The following is a 19,603-nucleotide window of genomic DNA, read 5'->3' as shown; positions in this document are numbered from 1 at the left end:
CAAACGCACGCACGCACGCACATGTGGGTGTATATATGAATGTGCGAAGGAAGACCTTTTTGTTTCCATCCCGTTGGGCAGATTTAGGGGTAACTCCCCCGGTGCTCATATTACGCGAAAATGTGAAGAAAAGGGAAGACAAAAAAAAAACTGTTTGCATGTTTTTATCGATTTAGGATTCACCAACTTGTTCATTTATTCAGTTCACCATCTGTGCAATTTTTTTTTTTTAGTTCACCAGAGTTGTGTTGTTATGTGTGTGTCTGTATGAACAAAAGTGTTGGAGAGTCCGCGTCCCTACGTGGAGAACAAGAAGCCTGCTGCGCATGTGTGTGCCACAATACACAAACACACGTCCCCAGTATATACCCATGTGCGTGTTTTTTTATTTTTTATTTTTCCATTCGAACGTAATGCTAAGCTTCCTTTTTACCATTTCGTATGTGCCACTCTCCTATCTCTTTTTTTTTTTTTTGTTACATTAAACAAAACAGGTGCTAATTTAAATATATTTTCAGGCATACTTATGGTGGGCAGTTTGAGCCGTCCCTCCAATTTGACTTACATTTGGACGTACATTTGATGGGAAACCCCCATTCGGAATGAAACGAAAAAAAGGCAACGTTGGTGGGGTGTGTGGTAAATGCTAAAAGCTTCGAAGGTGTGTTCCCCTATTTTCACACTTTCATTTTGTAATTTTTTTTTTTTTTTTTTTAATCATGTAAGGATCTGTTCATTTCTTCATTAAGAATTGCATTCTGCTCTTTGACCTTTTTGGCTTTTTCCAAGTAGAGGGAGAAGTAACTGTCTAGTCGCGGCATCTACATGGAGGAAGGAGAATTTTTCTCTGTCTGTTGATGCACCGTGGCGGTATGCATGTCTACAGAATGGTATGTACATATGGGCGTGTTGGGTACCCTCCTTTGCTGACACGGTCCCCATGTTCATAAGCACATTACCAGCTTTTCCAAATTCAGGACCTCCTCTTCGTTCATCCAAGTCAGCTTATGGTTTTGGCTGCGTCAAATTTTGGGGTTAAGGGAGGTGACATGGGTGAGTGGGCACGGACCGGGGGCACCTCCGCACCCTCTAAGCGCAAGCGTTACGTTGGATAATCACGCGAAACGTATACATTTGACCGTTTCGCTGGATGTTTTTTTTTTTTCCCCACTTGTCGACAAAGCACAGAAGCGGCTCGTCCTTCCCATCTTCATCCCTTTTGCCGATAAAAATGAAGCTCTTCTTCCCTGAGGGGAACTGACAAAATGTGGAAGTGTGTGTGGGGGGAGATGATTTACAGGTATGAAAAGTATGAACGCGTTAATGTAGAATGTTCACTCCATTGTCGGGATAGCAAACGAAGGGAAGGATATGTTTACGTGCCGCTGTGTGTGTGTGTACAGATGAAAGTTCGATGTATACAAACGAATAAACGTCCTGCTTACACGTATGTGCTCACCTTTATAGTTTTTATTTTATTTTTTGGAGGCCAATACATGAACCTTTTGTGAATTTGGAAAAGGCTCACCATGGTGTTCCTGCCTTGTACATTTACCCCCGAATAGCTGTGAACACGGCGCAGCTGTTTGTTCCTTTGCAGAGAGGCAGCGTGTTTCTTCTTCTACGCCATTTATCACGTGAGTATTGAAAGCTAAGCTGTACAAATGGATATGCACGTTACATACGCATGTATGCCCTTTGTACATGCCGTTTCGTGGTAATCAAATTTGTTCTCAACTCGCTTGTACAGTTTTGGCCATGCGGGTGACTTTGAAAATCCAAATCGGCGTGTGATGAGGGCCGCGCTTCAAATGAGCTTTGCTGTCGACGTTACTCCGAGTGTAGTCCCAGTTGGCGGTTTCGCGCTAGGGCTGCTCCGCGCACGCAGGAAAAACAGCATTATTATTATATGGGTGGAGGGCGCATCCGCGTAACGCTTGTGCGTGCCACACGCACGTGCATATGTGAGTATGTATGCTCCTACGTATATACCCACATGGTTATTTATTTTTCTCATTTTTCTCCATTTTTTCGTTTGTTTTTTTGCTTTTTTTTCGTTTTTTCCCCTCTGCGAAAAACGCAGCATGATGTTTCTGAAACTGTGCCAGGGGGGCCTCGCCCGAAGGGTCGTAAAGACCGTGCCGCGCGCGCCGGCGCAAAGGCGAGAAACGAGGACCTTCCGCTTTACAACGAAACTGAGCGAATTGCACACACAAAATGGAGAAATAGCTAGCTGCGAAAAAAAATTATGACCTGTTCAGGCGATTTTGTGGAAAAAGGAAAAAACGCAGACATGCATTTGGAGAGAATAGATCAACGGCAGGAACGGTTTGATTATGTGGACCGGGTAAGGAGTACCACCTGTGAGGGTGACATGGACTACGTAGGGGAAGAAGCCTCCCTGGGGGAAGAAAACACGTTTGATCATGTTAACCAAAAAGGGGTATCAGAAGAATACAAATTTATCTTCGAAAGGCCAAAGCACGTTGCACACGTGGATGACGAGCCAGTGGTGAGGAGACCAGGATGCATAATAGACATAAAAACTCTGTTAAGAAACAATTGGACCTTCCCAGCGGTGGGATTTAATAGCAAGTTAGAAATTCCTGTGTACAAATTTGAATGTAACCCTGATGACGAAAACATAAAGTATGTGAGTGTGCCGAACGACATATTCGGGTTGCCAATCAGGCCGGACATACTACACAAGTGTTACTATTTTTACCGAACAGCTCTAGCAGGGTACACAGAGAGAATGCAACTGTACAAATGGGAGTGGCCAGGCAGCACAAAAAAATATCGAAGTCAAAAAAAAAGTGGAAAAGCAAGAATGAATTGGAGAAAAACCTGCGGGAGGTATTTGGGAGTGAAAAATCATCCCCTTAGACCATTCGATCAGAGGACCAAAATAAACAGAAAACTTTTGTGGAGAGGAATGAAAATTATGTTATCAGCCAAATTTGCTCAGGACCAAATAAAAGTTGTAGATAATTTTTTAATCAAATCACACAAAACGAAATATACTGTCAAATATTTAAGAAATATTTTGGGCAACAACTGCAACAGTGCTCTGCTTGTCCATGAAGGAAAAACGGACGTTAATGACAATTTTTTTTGGGCCTGTGCAAATATAGCTAGCGTTAAAAGGGAAAATGTACATGGCGTAAACATTTATAACTTACTGAAATATCGATATGTTGTTTTTACATATAAAGCATTACAAAATTTAATTTACGAATTGAAAACATATCCACAAAAAATGAAGTGGCTTCCTACCTGTGCTACTCCAGACAATACAGTGGCGCCTGTACCGGAGAAGGTTAAAAATTGGGACATAACTTGGAAGGAAAAAAAAAAGAGAAATAATTTCGCCTTTTTCGATAAAGAAGCTTTAAAAAAATATATTGAAGAATGGAAATGGAGTAGCGATTTGAAGGGTGCTCTCAAGGTTAAGAAGAAGGACCCCTACAAAAACTTCATTTTGACAAAATTTTCCTGCAATGAGCCCCTTCCTGAATTTGTTAAATATGAGTACCTTTTCAATGTTGAGGATTCTCTCGAGGGTGCACATGGGGACGTTGCTGCCGATGCGGGGGGCATCCTCGAGGAGATGCTGAACGACGACGACTTCTTGGAGGGACGCTCGGCGTTGTCCGCGCTCGGGCTGGGCGCAGCCGGTAGGCACAACTGAGCTGTGTTAAGCGGCGTTGTCATTGTTCAGCCGTACCAGCCGCTTTGCGCTGTGCTGCGCTTCCATTCGTGCGTTTCTCTTTTGCACCCCCTCATGTGCCCACCCCTCTTCACCCTTTTAGAAAACGACCGAGGAGGAATGGGCAAGGAAGGAGCCCACGACGCTGCCGGGGATGGAATGAGCGATGGGAACAGCGATGGTGACAGCGACGCAGACAGTGATGGCAACATCGATGACAACAGCGGTGGTGGCCACAACGGTCTGCACAACGGTCTGCACGACGGTGAAGACTACGCGGAGTTCCCCGATGAGGAGCTCCCCCCGCGCGCCTAGAGAAGAGAACGGCCCTAACGCCAAGACGAGATAGGTAAGCGGCGGGACGGAGCGATGACACAAAGGATGTCCCAACTGGATGGCGGCAAGACGAGCACTCACAACCCACGCGTGCTCAAATGTTCCATCATTTACCGACGGGTACACCCCCCAAAAAAAGTCTAAAAGGAGAAACGTGAAAAAAAAAAAAAAAAAAAAAAAAAAAAAAAAGTCACGAGTGTAGATAACCTTTTGCGGTGGATCCCCACCCATTCAACGGAGCTACAGCACGGTGAGCTTCCTCCTCCGTTTGGGACTCCCTCCCTCATCATCGTCCGCAATGGCACGAGTAGAAAAACTTCCCTGCACAAAATGTATATAGCCATAAATACGAAGCAGACTTAACTTCATCTTGTCGATGGCTATCTGCCGTCTCTTCAGTTGCACTTTCAAAACGTTAATAATATTATTAACACATTGGTAAAATCTGAGTTTGGCCAAAATGTGAAATAGATTTACGTGGACCTTAATGAGTATTTTTATTTTCGTCTTGTCGTCTCGTCTGTTATTTACAATGTCGTCAAAAAGATCGAAAATGGATTCTTTATATTTTTTAAAAAGTCTAATAAATTCATTTTTCAAATTTTTTTTCACATCATATAGTAATTCGTCACTCTCTAAATCTTCGACTCTTTTTTCCACTTGGTGGTTAATCCCAAATACGTTGTAATTACTTTTGAGGGGAACTGGTGGGGGTCTACCCAGTATCAGATGGCACGTTTGCTTAGTGTACTTTTCCTTTTCGTTTCCATCAATTGGGGGGGACTCCACGTGGGTATTCTCTGTAACGTCGTAAATGTTATACTGGTGCTTTATGTCGCTTAACAAATGGTAGGCATCCGTGTGGACTCCCTCTCCCCCTTCTGTATCTTCCACTTGGCCCACCTGCTCATCCGCATCTACATACTCCTCGAAGTAGTACGGTGGCGGGGGGTAACCTGACACGTACTTATCCGCCATGATTTGATGCGTCAAAAGGAAGGGAGGGGGAGGGGCCTCGAGACGAAGCAGGGGAAAAAAAAAAAAAAAAAAAAAAACAAAAAATAACAACGTTGGGGCCCCCTTTTTAAACAATTCTGCTGGGTGTACAGAAAATTTAAGCGGCACACCAAAAAGAGGCCGAGGTTAGGGATGCTCTGTTAAAGAGGCACTTGGGGGGATCGCAATATATATTTACATAACAATTGCGCATGCAGGGGAGAGGGGGGCAGTACAGCGCGGAACGTTCAAAAAAAGTGATGAGTCATTCCCTTTCCCCTTGACAGTGTATCCGCCGGGAGGTCTCTCTCTTTACGCAACATACTTTTCTCAGCACAGCACCCGTGTCAAAATGGACCAGGGGGGAAGAAAACACGCTGGTCTACTGCCACGCCAATGTTGACGAGATTGCCGTGAGCCCCAGGTGGGTGGACCTCTCCTACCGGTAAGACGTCGTAATGAAGGTGTAGGACGGGATGGCGAACCTGTTTATCTTTATAAGCTGCACGAAGTTCTATCGAGAGGAGAAAAATCGGTTTGAACTTCTCTTTTGCCAAGCGGGTCCATCTACATACACCGTGTTGGGCCCGAACTGAGCGAGCAAAGCTGTGGCTTTTTACGCGTTAGGAAAACCCAACCAAAGCTTTCTTCATCAAGCGGATTAAGAAGCGGTACTTACTTATCTGTAATGGAGTCCACTATCATATGGTGTCGCATCTCTTTCTCTAAAGAGCATCCCCCCCTTGTGCATGTTTTTTTGTTCCCCCTTCTCTGCCCCCCCATTTGCTATACGCATAGTAATGCTCATGAGAAGTATTTTGAAGGGGTAACACAGGAGGGATACTTTACATTTTTATTTTTTTCCTTTTTTTTTGTGAAAGTGGCAAGGGTTACCTTTACAATAACGCGCTATCAGTTCTGCGTGTTCTTCACACCGTTGCGAGGATATTCCGGAGGTGCCTTTCCATGAAGGGGTCCTTTTTGTTATCGACAAAGGTTTGGCAGTACCCATCTCTCATTTAGGGGAGGGGCTCTACTTTAAGTAGTTTCCCTCCGAGAAGACCTACTCACTAGATTGTTGACCCCCCTAACAGAATGACACAACGATCCGTTGGTGATCCCTCTCGTGGACTTGACCTCCACAAGGAGCTGAACTTCCAAAGGGAGATCATCAAACTGAGGAAGGCATTCCTAAATGTATACACATTTGAGCTGTTTTATAAGAAAAACTTAAAATTAAAAAACGATTACTTGAGGATAATTAAAAGAAGGAGTGGTGAGGAAGGAGAGACGAGGTGTATCTTCCAAGATGGGGAATGCAATCCGCGTGAAAGGTCTTTGCGAAAAAGGGTAAGGTGCATTAATCGCGAGTTTTGGAAGGCACACCATGTGAAGGGCCATTACCACGTGGACGCAGTGGAGCTAAACAGATACGTCTGCTTCTTGGAGAAGGAAACCCTGAACAGGTTTCTGTTCAGCCTGCGCATTGGCGCGTCTAGCTATTCGTTTGACGAGGAGGACACGTACCTTTACTGGCTGTTCGTCCGGTTTGTGCGGCGAAGCCAGTTTGTGCGGCGTGGCCATTTTTTGCGGCGTAGCCAGTTTGTGCGGCGTGGCCAATCTGCTAGGGGGAAGTTGATCAGAAGAGGGAGCAACACGCTTCGCAGAATGCATGCCAACCGAAAGGACAGCCCCTTTTTCTGCGACGCCCGCTACGTTAAGCAATTCTGTGCATTCGTCGCACCGTTTGTGAAGCGACAGAGGGGGAATCCCCATTTTACATTCCTAAAGAAGTATGTGCACAGCTTGGACTTTGCCCAAGCGAGCAAACCCAAGGAGAGGGAAGAAAACAACTCCTCATGGGGAACGTCCCTCCGTTATAGCATCCAAGTTTGGACTGTCCAAAATGAGGATAACAAACTTATGAAAAGAAGGAGGGTAAACTCTCCATTCTGTATGGTGCTCTCCATTTGTGCTAAATATTCAACGTATAATTTGTCAATGCACAGGAGGAGGACAAAGTCATTCCCCTTGAGTGTACATCGAGAGTGTCTCAAATCAAGAAAACACCAACTTAAAGTCAACGTAGGAAAAGTGAAACACGCCATGAGACGATTTATTTTGGGACATTTATACGAAAATTTATTAAGTTCAATTTTTAGCTCCCTGGTGAGTAAAAGCAGTCAATTTAAATGGGACTCCGTTTGTGCAGACACTGGTAAGGCTTCTCATCCATATGGGGAGGAGGCGGTCTTCTCGGGGGAGAAGCCCTACTTGGAAGAAAGCTCTTTCGAAATGAGTGAACCAACCCAGAGTGGCATTTTAGAATGCCTAATGGTGTTTTTCAGTCCTGTGCATACGTACCATAAGATAGAAACAAAGGATGAGTTAATTTTCCTCAAAAATTGTATTCGAAACCTGCTGGAGGAAGACGTGAGGAAGCTCCTCCATATAACCATCGTGAATGTTGCTCTCCTGTGTGAGCATCTACCCCTGGGGTACCTCTTCCCTGTGTTTCTATTTTATTTCCTCTTTTTAAACATCCCCTTGGGGAGTAAAACCGGGAGATATGATTTCCCTTCCCCGTTTGAGGCAACTAATTTGAAGCAGCGCAATTGTGAGGAAGACCCAACTCGTAATGACCAACGTACAGAACGATGTAGTAACCCCCCCAGGTTGCAAGAAAATGGAGTAAAGGAGACGGAGGGGTACTTCCCCAGGTGCCTCCTCTGTTTGTACCATGCATTACGAAGGAATAAAAACATGACCTCATTGGAGAAAAAGAAACGGTTAGTCTTCATCGTGTTAGATACCTTGCGGGAGAATTACGTCGAGCCTGTCGACCAGGAGGAATCCATTTTGGGTCTTTACTTTGGCATTCTGGTGAACAGTGTGTGCATTCCCCACGAGGAGGAACTACAGCTTATATCATATAAAGTGGGAAAAGGAGATGAAGGAATTCCTCACCACTGTCCCGTTTGCTGCTGTCCATGTGGGAGATACAACATTCGGAAATGCCTCATAGTGGGGGAAGGGAAAGAAACTAACCCTGTTAAGACGGAGAAGGGTCCCCGGTGCCACGACGTTCAACGGATATTCCAGCGCTGCTTTCAACGGCTGAACAGGAAGGAATCCATTTTAGGTCACCTTGGTGGGTTGATAAATCCCAAAGGGAGAGAGCTCCACAATGAGGACTTCCAAAAGGGGAAAGAAGGGGAAAAAAAAAAGAAAAATATCTCCTGGAATTGTGCTATGTATTCACCTCCACACGAATTGTATTCTATCCGGTCACGAATCGGGAGAGGAGACCATTCGGTCAGGTGGCCTTTCGGAGGAGACCATTCGGTCAGGCGGCTCTTCGGAGGAGACACAGTAAAGGAGAACAACCCTTCAAACCGGTTTAGCAAAAAAGGGGGTATAAACAGTATAGTAAAGAAAAAACACACACTAGGTGTATCCAACCAGTTGGAAAACGAACAAGGAGAGGTCCACCAGGCCAACCGTTCACATGAGTACTTCTACACTGAAGGGAAAACGTTTTTAGAAAATTTGAAAATATTTTTGCGTCCCTTATTGAGTGCCTTATATAGAGAAAGCATCGTTCGTGTGAACATGTATTTTTATTTGTGCATGGTTCAGTCGCACCTTACGCTTCGAAGGGGGGGAATATCACCAAAGTGCATGAGTCGTAAAGGAAGAGAAGCGTCAGCTAGGCAGACACGCAGAGTGACATCCACTACATGTATGAGCCGACATTTCTCCAAAAAATACCAGGGGGGGCGTTATTGTAACCATGTTGAGGATGTTGAGGATTACCTCGCATGTAAGTTCGATCGAGTGGTGCACCTCCTATGTACACGCAGTGGAAGCAGTGCAATCGCAAATAGGAGGTTAAGGAGGACCACCTCGTATCTTCAAGACAGTGTGAAGAACTTAAACGTATGGCTGATTCTGCTGGTGTACAGACTGGCCAACGAGATGGATGTGCATACCTTTGGTGGAACCACCCCCCAAGGGGTCACCACCCACGTGAGCAGAGGAGCCAACCTCTCTCTCCATAGAAGCAGCAACATACTTTCCCAAATGATAAGTAGATCGGAAAGCGGCAAAATAAACACAAAAAGACAGCGCAGGAGGAATATCCGTCCATACATACGCACGTTGCTTAAAAGCGTACCGATTCAAAACTGCGATATGTATGAACACTGGGAAGGAGACTGCTTCTACATTCAGAGGAAAAACGATGTCGTTATTTTTAATTTAAGATCCAAAGGGGGGGAGAGAAACTCGGACGATTCTCCACATGTATACTACCGATTTAATGGGAAAAATTATTTCGTTCACGAAAAGGACTACAAGACAAGGAGGGCATATAAAATAAAGTGCGTAAATTTATGCCTACTATTTTATAGGTACTGCTTTTTTTTTTATACGAAAAATCCGCTCGTGTTTTCGTTCCTCCTCAACCGTGTGTTTTGCGTCTGCACCGGATGCTTGGGTAGATACTTGGTTCTGGGTAGGGTTTCCAATTCTGGCACCATCCCCGCCGAAGACGCATCATATACGTATCATTCTTTTTGTGCCATCCCTGGACCCCCCGCGGAAGACGCAACAACTCACGACTGTTTTTATAAGCAAATCGGGATGCTCATAAAAAACCGAAAGAACATTTTCGTGCGTTACTTCCACTTTCTGGTCCTCTTCCTCATCATGCGATACCACACGTTGGTTGGAAATGTCCGTCACTCGGGGCTGCAGGTACGTCGGGTGAGGGTTATAGCGGAATGGGGCATGCGGTGATGGCGGCCTGCGTGTGTTCGCCCTCCCCCCGCTCCCAGCACGTTCACATAAACGTATACATACATGCGTGCACACATACGTACATAAACACATACATGCACACGCACCCCCTCTGTTTTTCCCCCTTGCCCCCCTCGGAAGAGCTGCGTGCCGAAGCGCGTAATGACCCTGCTGCGGAGAAGACTGAAAATCAAACGGGAGTGCTTCTCCTCCCCCCTCAACTCAGTTTTACCATCCTACTGCTCCTTCTTCCCAGACATCGATACATTTTTCGGGAGCTCGGGGAACTTCTTTGAGTTCCCGTTACGCAGCGGAGCGTACGAAGTTAACCCCCCGTTCGATATGTACCTCATTAACCAACTAATCGTGTACATTTTGCACCACTTAAAGAAGGAGGAGCACGAGCTGACGTTTTTTCTGGTCATCCCGATGCTGCAAGACAAGAATTACTTTTTCGAGTTGCTCTTTGGGTCTCCCTACTTGTCCGCTCACTTTTTGTTGGCACGAAATTCTTACACATTTTCGACGAGACTGTTGGAGAGCAGGTCAGCCCAGCGCAGAAAAGGGAAACCGCGAAAAAGAAAGAAAAATACAGCCTATATGCGCAAAACGAAGCAAAGGGGCAGCCTATATGCGCAAAGCGAAGCAAAGGGGCAGCCCATCTGCGCGAAATAAAACTCCATAAAAGGGAAATCCCCTGCTCGTATACACATACTTATGCCTTCCGTTTTTTTTTTTTTTTTTTTTTTTCACCTTGCCTGTTCAGGTGGTCAGGCAAGTTTTCCCACTTTTGCACACACTACTAGCTATTTTTTTTTTTTTTTTTTTGCAGGGAAGAAGAGTACATTTCTACGTGTGACTGCTTCGTTTTTATTTTGCAAAATGAAAAGGCAAAAATTCAAAAGGGGGTAATTAACAATAAAGTTGCGTTGAAAATAAAGAAGAGATGGGAAAATCTAAGTCACGTTAAACAAAAAAAAGGAATAAGCTGGACGGATGGGTAGACACGTCGCGAGGAAAGCGACTCATCATGGGGATTCACCACAGGTGAGTAATAAATTACAGAATTGGTAGATACAATGAGATCGCTCAACTTGGGTTTGGGGGGGGCGAAGCAATGGGTATGAACGTATAGCTATACTTGTGCGGGCGTACGCAGTTTACAAGCGTAGCTATACGTTCATACTCATTGCCTTCGCCCCCCCTCCTGCACGCACTACCCAACAGTGCTCTCATTTAATGTCAACCCTGTCCAGGCACTCCCAGTAAGAAATGCTGTTGCCCCGGATGACTACAATGCCGATGTCAATTTGTTCCTCCTTCTTTATCTCGACCGTGTTGTCCAGAACCAAATTCATGAAGGTGTCGTAGCCCCTGAGCACGCCGACGATTTGTCTGTTTCCATTTAGGTACACTGCAAAAAGTGGATAAGGAGGGGTGCAGAATGTGAAGGAAATGGTCATAAACAAGTGGGGTGACCACTTTGGCGCGTGTGTTTGGGAGGGCGTTGCGTCGTTTGCTGCAAGATTGGCATCCATCTCGGCCAGTTTGTTTGGCTTTTCCGCTTTTTTGTTTTCCGCTTTTTTGCTATTTTGCTATTTTTCTTTTTTCCATTTTGCTATTTTTCTTTTTTCCCATTTTTCTTTTTTCCATTTTTCTTTTTTCCATTTTTCTTTTTTCCATTTTTTCCATTTTGAGTTTCCCTCTGTTCGCGCGCCGCCCCACCGCCCACCGGCGCGACTCCACAACAGCACACTACCTTGCAGTCGCTTCTCCATGAACTTTCGAAAGTCCGAGGCGGGACCTGCCTTCCCCACAGTAAGCGGCATGGTTCTGTTTTCTTCGGCCCGTAGGAAAAAAAAAAAGGATAAGGATGAGGATTACACTACGCGTTTTCTGTCCCCTGTACCGCCTTCCTCTTCTTCTTCTTAAAAAAGAGTTTTTCAAACGGGAGGAGGGAACTCGCCGCTTTATATTTTTGATATCCTGTTGGAGTCACTATGTAGTAATATCTGACCCACCCGTTGAGCAGTGGAAAAATGGATTACGCCAGAATGTTACGCAATGTTGTGTACCTGCGTATTTGTACGTATGCGCGTTTGCAATGTCGCGCGAGTGAAGTATGTATAATACTACGTACGTAACAGCAGATTCGCAGCTTGTCGATTTGTTTCCTACTCCACTCCGCTTGAATCGTTGACCAACTCTCATGTTCCGTTTTTTTTTTTTTTTTCCGCTCCGAATTGGCGATGCTGCTTGGCTCCGAACGTTCAAGGAGGCTAGCCATTTCATTTGTGTTTTTTCTTTTTCGAGTTTTCCCCAGTGCGCTACTTTTTTTTGGAGGAGGTGGCAATGCAAAAAAAAAAATACGCGGTGTAGAAATTATGCATAGAAGGGTTTACCTTCCCGAGAGAATATACAGATCACCCTGGTGCTGCCCTCCACAAGGAGAGGTCCAACAATTAAGGTGATTATCGTCCTGCACCTCCCGCATGTAATTAGAGACGTTTTTATTTCTAAGTGCTACTATGGTTGGTAGGCTTCATTACATATGCATCCACACTCCGTCAGTTAAGCTCATACCGGTGGACTCCAAAGAGGGGAGTAAATCGTAAATCACATTAGTGGACATGACATGAGCAGTCACAACAGGGAAAAAGAAAAAATGCGAAAAGAGGAGATAACTTTAGGACCTCCTTCCCCCTTGCTTCTTCCCTTTTTGCATTTCAAAAAAAGCGATAGGTTCCCCCGCTTTGGGTAATATTTTTCCAAAATTCGGAAAGCATTCAGGGGGGAGACACATCTCTGCAGTTTTTCTCTCCGTATATTTTGGCGGTTCTCTCTGCGCATTTCGCTGCGCATTTCTCTGCGTTTTTCCGCCCTTCTCTGTGCTTCCCCTCTTTTGTGCCTACTATCAGCAGCTACTGCGTACCAAGCAGTACACACTGGCCGGCCCCCAACTACCCCCCACCGCTGGTGGAGCTCGTGTAGTCGCGTCTGCTCTAAGGAGTGGATGCAATCGGGTAACGCCAAATAGTTCCTCCTCCGCATTCCTCCAGGCTGTTAGCACGTTTTTTATGACCCATTTTTTTTGCCCTCCCAGGAAAATGAAATATAAGTGGGACCCCAAGGGCGCTGTGCACGCAGAGCGTTAAGAAGGCGGAACGTGAGAGGATGGTAAACGGAAAAGGCTGCTCCTTGTTTATGCTCCCGAAGGAGTGGCAATGAATGTCCCACTTGGTAACTCTAGGCGCTCATTTGGTGATGCGATTAGGTGTGTAATTTGAGGGAGGGGGTGCACGCGGCGCGGTGTTACCTCGTTACCGCGATACCGCTTCAGTAGTAGGGTGCGCGTATCCCCTCTAACGGCGAAACACGGCGTCGCTACGTGGAACTCTCACCAGGACGAATTCATCAACTCTGCATGATGAAAAATGTCGAATATGAAATGATGGGTAACTCACGCTGGTACTTATCCGTGGACATGTTAGCAATTCCTGGTTCGCTTTTTTTTTTTTTTTTCCCACCGTTGGCTGTCTTTTTCACTTACGTTATTTTATATGACCACAGAGGGAAGAACATCTAGCTGTAAGGGACACGTAAGCGTAAAGGCAAAATAAAAAGAAAAATAAAAAGTGATCGACTTCGCCTTCCCAATTTTGCTTAAACGCGGGGTGGAAGTGCTGACCGTCGGATCGCATCCAAGTCAGTCACCGTTTCCGCCATCACGTCGGTGTAAGCTGCAAAATTGGGACAAAGAGGAGAAAAAAAAAAAAAAAAGCTGTAGCTAAAATAAAAAAGGGCGTAAAGTGGCATACTGCAGCGAAGTTGAAAAACATGAGTTACCTTCTGGACGACAAAAAAATTCTCCTCAAGGAATTGTTCATTCGGAATGAGGACATAAAGGTGAGGGGCAACAAAATCGAGAGGTGCATTTTTTGTACGATGTGAAGAAGACAGTGGAGAAAAAAAGCTGTGTTGTAAGAAGCTAGGGGGGGGAGAATCACACCCCCATGGACACGCACATCGGAGGGACGACTGCATGGGCGACGGAGTAGTGGTAAGCCATATACACACACAAATATGTGTATTTTTTTTTTTTTTTGTGTGCCCCCCCCCCCTGTGCAGAGAGAAAATGAAAACATCGAACTGGAAAATCGAGCTTTTTTAAAACTTATTGAGAATTACGAAGAGAAGGCGAAATTACTGAAAGTGCTTCCCTACATCCACCACGTGTGTACTAGTCTGTACTCCGTGGAGGATGAAATAAACTTCAACTTAACGCAACGTGAGTTTGCATCCGAGTTGAATCAGTTGCTGGATGAGGCGATAGAGAATTACAAACAGATTTTAAAAAATATATTAACAAAGTCGGAGAAAGATGGGGGGTCTCCTACCACTGGTTTGTCTGGGCACCATCTGACGAAGGATCAACTCACAAGCAGGGTGTATAACGTTGACATGGATGATTTGGATGCTATGCATGCTATGGTTTGCGTCTCTCGGGGGGCCAATGCAAGAGATACGTTAGTGCGTGAACGGCCGGAGGGGAAAGACCCACCAGGGGGGGCAACGCCGGAGGAGCAGCACGACCAAACAGGTACCTCCTAGATGAGTCCTCTGAAGGGAATAAAAAACCGGAGGGGAGAAAAACGGCAGAATGGAGGCCTCCACCGTGTTGGTTGCCCCCTTATATCGCTCACCCGTTTCATCCACGTCGCTCACTTCACCTCCTCTCCCCCATCTGCACCGCCAGCGGAACAGCCCCCCGCGGCGTCTCCCTGCAAGACGAACGAGAAAAACATTTGCCTGCACTGGGAGCGGGAGGAGTCCACGGGGGAGTTTTACTCCATTCAGTCATTCGAGGCGCATGAGGATATCCACAGTGAGTTCCTGGGCAGGGAAGGAGAAGGCCCGGCGTGAAAGGGGTTGCACAGTCGAGGGGGAAATGTGCAACGGGGCTGTTCTGGGTCTTTCCCATTCCCTACTCCCTCGCCTCTCGCCCCGCTTTCTGCTTCCCCCTTTCCTATTTCCTACTTCTCCTTGCTGCTTCCCCCTTCCCCCTTTCCTACTGCCTCTCCCCTCTTCCCGCTTGCCCCCCCGCAGGGAGCCGCCTGAACCTGCCCGAGAAGCAACAGCTGACGGTGAACGAGATAGAAAAGCTAAAAGAGAAGATAAAAAAAAACACCGTTTATTATGACAACGCAAAAACGATGATCAGTTCCATGATCACTCAGTGCAAAATTCTGCTTTTCGAGTTAGACGAGGATATAAAAAATTACAATACATGGAGAGAGAGAATGAAGAATGACAGCTACATAATGAAACGGAAGCATTGTCTAACTGAATTCTTTAGTGGCATCCTTCAGAACCATCAACACAAAGTCGAAGAAGCCAGAAACACAAACCATACTCTCCTAAATCTCTACAAGAAAAAATTCTCCAGTATGACCTATATCATAACCATTAACGAAAATATTAACAACGTAGACTTTAGGTACCTACACGTGCTCATCCACAACCAGAAGCTGAAGTACGACAGGCTGATGCGGGAACACGAGGACAGCTACTCCTGCCTAAGTAGGCCATAGGCAGTGCACAAGCATTGCCGCATCTCGCTCATTGCCGCTTCTCACCCCTCGGCATGCCACTAGGCAGTGCCCACACGCTTCACCACTTCGTCACTTCGTCACTTCACCACTTCCGCACTCCACCACTTCGTCACTTCTCACTCCTCACCACTTCTCATTCCTCACTCCACCACTTCACCACCTCACAGGGAAGCTCCTCAACGAATTAAGACAGACGCAAACTAAAATTGAAGAACACGAGAGGAGGAAAAAAGAAATGCAAACCATTATCGAAAAAAACACCTGCACGCTGAACGAAATGGATAATATGATAATTGACCTCACCAATAAGATTGACACGACCAACAGCGTGTCGAATAAGTAACGCAGGAGGGGCGGGGTGGTGTGCCAAGTGCAGCCTACCGCCAGAGGCGCACCGTCCACTACGTACCGTTCACTATTTACCACCCACTACTTACCGCCAACGGCGCACCCTCTTCTCGCCCCCCCGCAGAATGAACCAGTACGAGCACGTCGGCGCCATGGGCAGCATCTCCGTCCTGCAGTGCATCCAGCTGAACAAAGACCTCGTAAGGGCGCAACAGAGCCATTCGATTCGATCACAGATGTTAATCCGCCAATGTGGCAGCCAATCCATCTATCTGTTTATTTTTTCCCTTTTGACCCCGCACGCAGCACAATGTGGAGAAAAAAATAAAATCTTACGAACGAAAAATTGACATCATCGAAAATGTAAAGGTTAAGACGAAGGAGGGGAAGCGGGATGGAACAAAAGGTGAAAATGAAAAGGGAGTTATCATCTCACCGTGGTAGTTTTTTTTTTTTTTTTAGCTCAAACAACTTCAACGGTCAGGGCGTCATTCCTCTGTTTCTCCGTGATCTGCATTGTTGGGGAAGAAAGAAAAAAATGCACACGTATGGGGAGGTATGCATGAGTCTGCACGTGTGTCCTCACGTCTGCTTGGTATGTGGCACTGATGGCCCATCACGGGGATGTCTTTCTCCCTCCCTTCCTCCCTCCCTCCCTTTTTTTTTTTTTTTTCTCATCATCATACACGTCGAAACACTTCTTTTACCGTTTCGTTGTCCACGACCTTCAGCTGAGGTAACTTTTTTAAAATCACCAGCTTCATATACTCCTGCGTAGTTTGGTGGAAAAAAAATTGGCGAAGAACGAACGTGTGCGGCTTTCCTCTTGAAAAGGAGAGAGGACAAGCAAACTACTTAACTAGGTAAAGCAAAGGTTACGTTTGTCTTTCCTTCATATAAGGGGTTCCCCTTAAGTCCCAACTCGGCTAGTTCTGGCAAGGCGCTCTTCAAAAAGGAGGAGGGGAAAAAAAATAGTAGTAAAAACGCATGAACAGGTCAGCACAAAAAATGGGCAGCGCGGCGATACACAGTCACATTGACACTGTGACACTGTGACACTTCGTCACTTCGTCACTTCGCCGCTTCCCCACTGCGCTCACCAGTTTGTCGACCTCCTCGATGTTTTTTATTTTGTTGTGAAACAAGTAAAGAACTTGAAGCTTCTTAAGGGACTGGAGATTGTCCAGCTTGTCAATACTGTTGTAGGAAATCCAGAGTTGCTTGAGCGTTCCACTGATGTCCTCAAGGAACTGGAATTTTTTAATGCAGTTTCTTCCGAGCGAGAGGATCTCAATATTTTCTGCGACGTCGCGAGGGGGGAGTGCCCAGTTAAGCGGTTGGCCGCACATTAGCAGAGCGGCGGAGCGGCAGATTAGCAAAGCGGCAGACCGGCAGACCGACGAACGGACGACCCGCGTGGGAAGAACAGTAAGGCCCTTTCAACACGCACGGACATACTCAGACCGGACATCGGGATCAGTTTTTCAATTCGGTTCGTCGACAAGGACAGCCGCTTGCACTTCTCCAGTAAGTTGATACTGTTGTCTAGTTTCTCGATTAAGGGGATGTGGCAAATGAAGCTCACTTCTTCTTCTTCGCTAATTTTTCTGCCTGCGAGGGGGAAGGGCAGTTCCCATTGGGGGAGTGGACAGCGGTGACGGCGTGGGAAGCGGTGACGGCGTGGAAGGCGGTGACGGCGTGGGAGGCGGTGACGGCGTGGGAGGCGGTGACGGCGTGGGAGACGATGTCAGGGTGAACAATATCGGGGGAGCTCTGCATCGTTAGCACTGTCCACGCCGCCTTTTTTTCCGTCTTGCCATTTTTCTGTTCCCAGTTTTTGATGCACTGGGAAATGGTGACTTCCTTGGCCATCGCTTTACTCATTTAGAGCTGGATCGTTTCGCAAAAGGGGTTGAGTTTTTATTTTATTTTTTTTTTCACGTATGGGGGAGGCGCGCTGTCCGAGATGTCGACGTTGGCGTGGTTAAAAAATGGTGGAAGGGTTCACAGGAAGGGGTGCAGGTGGTACACGAGTAGGGGCTTTCCCGATGTTGAAGCCTTCCCGAGGTTGAAGCTTTTCCGAGGTTGAAGCTTTCCCGATGTTGAAGCTTTCCCGATGTTGAAGCTTTCCGGTGGTTGAAGCCTTCCCGAGGTTGAAGCTTCCCGAAGACTGCGCAAGGCTCACCCAGGAAGAGAAGACCCAGTGATCTACGCACGCGCAAGGAAGTATCCAATTTGTGTGCGAACATGGATACTCTCCCATGCTGCTGCATACCGCGCAGGAGTGAATTTTTTTTTTTTTTTTTTCCCCCGTTCGCTTCTCCTCAATGTCTATCTTTTATGTGATGATGTAATTCACTACAGGAGATGCAAATCCCTACCAAGGTGATATTTTTTTTTTTTTTTTTTTTCCTTTCGAATGCCTCAATGGACAGTTGAACGGACGTTTCTCCTTTTTGGACGTAGCCACGCTGCGATGATTTTTCTCGCTCCGCACAAGTAGGTGTGGAAGTGTGTGCGAGTGTACGTTCGGGTGGAGATGGATCTACTAAATGTGGGGAAGGCGCTGGCCAAAAGGCTTCAGCGCAAAAGCTAAAGCCTTCACATGTTGACCGTTCAGCTAGCGGGAATTGCTCGGCCGGCAAATGATCGAAAAAAAAGGGAGTAGCGATGGGTGGGGTGAGGAAGCGGTGGAGTGATAAAGCGGTGGAGTGATAAAGCGGTGGAGTGATGAAGCGGTGGAGTGATGAACGCACAACGTCGAAATGGATTCAATTCAGTTTATTAAATATTTTTTGTCCCCCTTTGAATGCGCATCAATGGGGGGTTGCCCAAATGTGAGCTGACCGGTCAGGCAAAAAAAGAAAAAAAAAAAAAAAAAAAAAAAAAGACGCATACGGGGGAGTATTGCACCAGTTCTCCCTTCCAAGTCAACGTGAGTACGTCCTGTTGTCACACATGTGGGGGCCTTTCGCGTTTTACGTGGTACCCATTTGTTGGCTCCCCCAGAAGGGTGTAAATTCCACCCGTTCGGTTGTGCGCCTTGACGGTGTAATCCCTTCCCTCTTGCCCTGACCGCCCAAGCCTACACATCTCCGAAGGGAAGGCGGCGATAAGGTGATGTCTATGGTGATGGTTGTGACGATGGTGATTGTTATGGCGATGGCGTTACCCCCCAGCCGGGCGACTTCACCTCCCCCTTTTCACGTTAGCAGAAGAGTACACACGAGCGTGTAAACAGTGCAGAGGAAGGGATAGTGCAACACGTGCCCAATGGGTGTTCCGTTCCGTTCCGTTCTTTCCTTTCCTTTCTTTTCCTTTCCTTTCTTTTTCCCTTTTTTTCCGGGGCGATTTGTTCATGTCTCGTTTGCTTTAATTTTCCCCCCCTTCACAATATGTTGCAAGTTGCTATCGCGCTTGAATTTTCTACGCACAGGTTGATCGATCCTTTCGCTGTATTCCATTTGTTCCCATTTGGCGTTTTTTTTTTTTTTATGGTTCCATTTTGGAGCATCCATGGGCGCATAACGGCACGTCAGCAGGAACGGCGCACGAGCGTAAAGAGCTACAATATATGAATATGCACATATGTACATAAATAAATATATACATAAATATACATACATATACATACACGCGCGTGACCAACTGAGTGCTACTTTTTGGAGAAAAACTGCTCCCCTTCCACTATTCCCTTCCTAAATCGTTTTCCCTGTGCGCACTTGGCACACTACGCCACAGGCGAACAATTAGGAGCAATGCTTTACGAACACCCTCCGGTCATTGTGTTGCGCAAAAAAAA

The 19,603-nt window shown here is 46.3% G+C and overlaps 7 protein-coding genes across 7 annotated transcripts; 3 read left to right on the top strand and 4 right to left on the bottom strand.

Annotated features, from left to right (window-relative positions):
* Positions 1-477: 477 nt before the first annotated feature.
* On the bottom strand, positions 478-1,685 carry PCYB_051930 (hypothetical protein). The gene is made up of 4 exons (XM_004221074.1): positions 1,460-1,685; positions 1,172-1,257; positions 960-1,017; positions 478-821 (listed from the first exon to the last, which is right to left on the bottom strand). The coding sequence occupies exons 1-4, from the start codon at positions 1,529-1,531 to the stop codon at positions 714-716; spliced, it is 324 nt and encodes a 107-aa protein (XP_004221122.1). The 5' UTR covers positions 1,532-1,685; the 3' UTR covers positions 478-713.
* A 563-nt stretch (positions 1,686-2,248) lies between these two features.
* PCYB_051920 (hypothetical protein) lies at positions 2,249-3,691 on the top strand (the record flags this gene model as incomplete). The annotated part of the gene is made up of 2 exons (XM_004221073.1): positions 2,249-2,347; positions 2,369-3,691. The coding sequence occupies 2 exons, from the start codon at positions 2,249-2,251 to the stop codon at positions 3,689-3,691; spliced, it is 1,422 nt and encodes a 473-aa protein (XP_004221121.1).
* A 594-nt stretch (positions 3,692-4,285) lies between these two features.
* On the bottom strand, positions 4,286-5,059 carry PCYB_051910 (RNA polymerase II mediator complex protein MED7; the record flags this gene model as incomplete). The annotated part of the gene is made up of 1 exon (XM_004221072.1): positions 4,286-5,059. The coding sequence occupies exon 1, from the start codon at positions 5,021-5,023 to the stop codon at positions 4,286-4,288; it is 738 nt and encodes a 245-aa protein (XP_004221120.1). The 5' UTR covers positions 5,024-5,059.
* Positions 5,060-6,136: 1,077 nt separating this feature from the next.
* On the top strand, positions 6,137-10,941 carry PCYB_051900 (hypothetical protein; the record flags this gene model as incomplete). Its single annotated transcript, XM_004221071.1, has 3 exons — positions 6,137-9,803; positions 10,068-10,386; positions 10,674-10,941. The coding sequence occupies 3 exons, from the start codon at positions 6,137-6,139 to the stop codon at positions 10,843-10,845; spliced, it is 4,158 nt and encodes a 1,385-aa protein (XP_004221119.1). The 3' UTR covers positions 10,846-10,941.
* A 132-nt stretch (positions 10,942-11,073) lies between these two features.
* On the bottom strand, positions 11,074-11,670 carry PCYB_051890 (small nuclear ribonucleoprotein G; the record flags this gene model as incomplete). Its single annotated transcript, XM_004221070.1, has 2 exons — positions 11,074-11,255; positions 11,601-11,670. The coding sequence occupies 2 exons, from the start codon at positions 11,668-11,670 to the stop codon at positions 11,074-11,076; spliced, it is 252 nt and encodes an 83-aa protein (XP_004221118.1).
* A 2,008-nt stretch (positions 11,671-13,678) lies between these two features.
* PCYB_051880 (hypothetical protein) lies at positions 13,679-16,792 on the top strand (the record flags this gene model as incomplete). The annotated part of the gene is made up of 8 exons (XM_004221069.1): positions 13,679-13,747; positions 13,970-14,441; positions 14,598-14,726; positions 14,948-15,421; positions 15,621-15,792; positions 15,926-16,001; positions 16,108-16,170; positions 16,703-16,792. 8 exons carry the CDS (start codon positions 13,679-13,681, stop codon positions 16,790-16,792), a joined length of 1,545 nt encoding a protein of 514 aa, XP_004221117.1.
* On the bottom strand, positions 16,265-18,894 carry PCYB_051870 (dynein light chain 1; the record flags this gene model as incomplete). The annotated part of the gene is made up of 7 exons (XM_004221068.1): positions 16,265-16,312; positions 16,509-16,571; positions 16,681-16,746; positions 16,902-17,101; positions 17,260-17,412; positions 17,833-17,971; positions 18,784-18,894. The coding sequence occupies 7 exons, from the start codon at positions 18,892-18,894 to the stop codon at positions 16,265-16,267; spliced, it is 780 nt and encodes a 259-aa protein (XP_004221116.1).
* Positions 18,895-19,603: the final 709 nt, after the last annotated feature.

Source organism: Plasmodium cynomolgi, chromosome 5 (assembly GCF_000321355.1).
Source record: "Plasmodium cynomolgi strain B DNA, chromosome 5, whole genome shotgun sequence".
NCBI lineage: Eukaryota > Apicomplexa > Aconoidasida > Haemosporida > Plasmodiidae > Plasmodium > Plasmodium cynomolgi.
This window is presented reverse-complemented; position numbering and strand designations above follow the sequence as displayed.